Source organism: Photinus pyralis, unplaced genomic scaffold, assembly GCF_008802855.1.
Source record: "Photinus pyralis isolate 1611_PpyrPB1 unplaced genomic scaffold, Ppyr1.3 Ppyr1.4_unclustered_Scaffold7618, whole genome shotgun sequence".
Classification (NCBI taxonomy): Eukaryota; Metazoa; Arthropoda; class Insecta; order Coleoptera; family Lampyridae; genus Photinus; species Photinus pyralis.
Genome location: NW_022172203.1, coordinates 1 through 3687, shown reverse-complemented (window position 1 = coordinate 3687; position 3687 = coordinate 1). Strand labels below are relative to the sequence as shown.

At 36.7% G+C, this 3687-nt stretch overlaps 1 protein-coding gene across 1 annotated transcript; it reads left to right on the top strand.

Annotated features, from left to right (window-relative positions):
- Positions 1–299: 299 nt before the first annotated feature.
- Positions 300–2123, top strand: LOC116182803. Its single transcript, XM_031503343.1, has one exon. The coding sequence runs from the start codon at positions 300–302 to the stop codon at positions 2121–2123; it is 1824 nt and encodes a 607-aa protein (XP_031359203.1).
- Positions 2124–3687: the final 1564 nt, after the last annotated feature.

Sequence of the window (3687 nt, the reverse complement as noted above, 5' to 3'; positions counted from 1 at the left end):
CACTCATACAATTCCGGTGGTGTTCCACAACTTGAGTGGATATGATGCTCACTTTGTTGTAACAGATATTGCCACTAGAATGGACGGCAAGATCGACTTGCTCCCTATAACCAAGGAGAAATATATTTCTTTTACCAAACACATCAACGAGTCACGCATATGCTTTAGATTTATAGACAGCTTCCGGTTTATGGCATCATCGTTAGATAAATTATCATCAGCTCTAACGAACTTTCCTAAAGTCACAATTCTCTACACTACCTGAAGATCAATTTAATATTTTAACTAAGAAGGGTATTATGCCGTATGATTACTTCGACTCGTTCGACCGTTTCGATGAGCTGTGTCTGCCTCCTCAAGATGCGTTTTACAATAAATTGGAAGATAAGCCCTGTCCCAGAAGAATGTATCGTAGAGCTCAGGAGGTGTGGAGTAGATTTAACTGCAGCAATTTGGGTCAATATGTTGACTTGTACATGAAGACTGATATTCTACTCCTTGCAGATGTCTTTGAACAGTTTAGATCAAGCTGTATTAGTACCTATGATTTAGATCCGGCCCACTATTTTACACTACCAGGCTTTACTTGGGATGCCATGTTGAAATACACGCGACAAGAGCTGGAACTCCTTACCGACCAGGATATGTTTCTCTTTGTCGAGCGGGGTATTCGTGGAGGGTTAAGTCAAGTCTGCTCTAAAAGAAGAGCTCATGCAAACAACAAATATATGTCCAAATATGATTCAACGAAACCGGATGTCTATCTAATGTACAACGATATCAATAACCAGTATGGCTGGAGTATGAGTCAATATCTTCCATATGGAGGCTTTGAATGGGTAGACTCCAACATCGATATCACTACGATTCCGGATGATGCAGATGAAGGCTACATTCTAGAAGTTGATTTGGAGTATCCACAGCATTTGCATGACGCTCACACGGATTTACCGTTCTGTGCATTACACATCAACCCGAAGACTATGAAACCGCCAACTGAAGCTGCGGAAATTTCAAAACTCATGGCGACCTTAAATAATAAAGAAAAATACGTCATCCACTATCGAGCCTTGAAGCAAGCATTAGCCCATGGCCTAATTCTCTCCAAAGTACATAGGGTACTCAAATTTAAACAGTCCCCTTGGCTAAAGTCCTACATTGACCTTAATACAGAACTAAGAAAAAAAGCCAAGAATGAATTTGAGAAGAACTTGTTTAAGTTGATGAATAACGCAGTCTTTGGGAAGACTATGGAAAATGTCAGAAAACGGGTTAATATCAAATTACTAACGCAATGGAAAGGACGTTACGGCGCAGAATCATACATTGCGAAACCGGAATTTAAATCTTGCGCCATTTTTAACGAAAACTTGGTAGCTGTAGAATTGAATAAGCTTGAAATTTATTTAAATAAGCCTATATACGTGGGCCAAGCTATTCTTGATCTAGCCAAGACAACTATATACAGCTTCCATTATGACTACATGATGGATAGATTTGGAGATAACTGCACTGTTCTTTACACAGATACGGACAGCTTAATTTACGAAATTCGTGAACAAGACCCTTATATGGCTATAAAAAGCGACTGTTTTAAATATTACGATACTAGCGATTATGACCCCAATAACCCATATGGCATACCCCTTGTAAATAAGAAAGTGTTGGGCATGATGAAAGATGAAAATAATGGACAGATAATGACCGATTATGTAGGATTACGATCGAAACTGTACACCACTAAAGTATTATCCACTAAGGACGATTTAATAAAACTACAACAGAAATTGGAAGCGGAGGAGTATGATGAGGATGAAATTGCTACGATTATTAAAAATTATGGTTTGACTAAGAAGGCAAAGGGGATAAAGAAAAGTGTAGTAGAAACTAAAATTACCTTTGATGATTATGTGGAGTGTCTGGAGACCTATAAGCGCAAAACTACATCTCAAAATTTGATTCGTACGGATAAACATCAAGTTTATTCCATAACGCAGTCGAAAATTGCTCTAAGTCCTGAGGATGATAAGAGATACCTGATTCCTGACTCATTTAACACTCTACCGTGGGGCCATTATGCTATCAATAAGCCTCAAGATGTTGAACAGATGGAAGTTGATTAAGGTTGTGATTTTTGATGAATTAGTTACAAATTGTCAAAATCCTAGGAAATTTGTATACAAATTAGGATATTATTTTAGGAATATTCTTAGACTAAAGGTTATTAGCAAACTACCCCTGTATAAAGCTAAAAATAGTAAATTCTTGTATAAATTTAAGATTTCATTAATAAAATGTTAAGGTTCAACTCTGTTATACACCTTATCCTTTGCTAACGGGTTACTACTTATGCGCAAGCAGTACTATTAAAAAGGTAGGCCTATTAGTTATTTTTTATACACCCTGTGTAGAGAAATATCTAATGGGGAATCCTATAACGAGACCGTAAACATCTCCAATAAATTGCATTATTTCTAGTGTGAATTTATTGCCTCCTGGGTGGTCATGGAAAGAGGTGTATCTACCCAATAATAATTTAACTAAAGCTATACAAGGTAGATCGATAATTCGGTAACTTGTTCCTCTTCTAGAATATACGCAGCTAAATGTCCATTTTACTATTTAACGATTACGTAATATTATGATTTTGTTTATAATTGCACTTGTTTCAAGACATGGAAGATGTAGAAGCTTTTGTTGACGTTGTGTTAGAAAGTGTGCCTGTAATTGATGGACATCGGCAGAGAGTCGCCATTGTGCAAGAAGAAGTAATTCAGTTGCCGCCTACCGTGGTGGAATTTAACTTTGTCCCTGCCGGTGAAGGAAGCTCCAAATTAATATATCGCTATCAGCCTCGATCTCTGCAAACATTAAGCGGAGCTGCGGTATTGAATAAGTTTAAATATCGTTCGTTTGTACCGGAAAATATATACGGTTACATCTACATGCCCAAGAGAATCCTGTATTTCTTAAAGAAATTATGGCGAGCAAGACAACTGAAAATTATATGGAGAACAGAAATACATGAAGCACTAACCAACAAGGAAATATGTAACATAACCTCAATTCGAACGTTAAAAAGCCGCTATCCTACTACGTTAATTGCAGGAATTAATAATACTAGCATCGTCCGTCACACTTATACGCGCCAATATTACGAGGGTTCTGCTGCTCCTGATGAGTCTACTGAAATGTCACATCCTTGGATAACACCTTATGTACCGGCATCATCATCATACTCGTCCCTCAATGGTGACGAAGACAAGAAGAAGAACAAGAAGAAGAACAAGAAGTAGAATTTCGATCCATCGAAATGGATAAACGTGAAAATGAACAGGATTATAAAATTAGGATTGATCGGTTGATTAGCAGAATTCAAATGGACCAGTGGAGTCTTCATTATCCGGAATTAGAATTAGAACACTTACCATATCATAACTATTATCGCAACATAAATGTGGATCCTCGAAAAATTGATTTAACAGAATATACTACTTATCAGGTAAATTGTGATTGGAATGAGTGAAATATCTATAGCTTTATTTGTAATCTAATTTTTTCGATGTATGTGAACCTTAATAAAGAAAAAAATACGCCGCCGACGAGGACCTTTATTATAAATATTTAAAATACATAAAATTTTGCACATTAATGATTTTAATTATGAGACGCACCTTCTGCATTAGT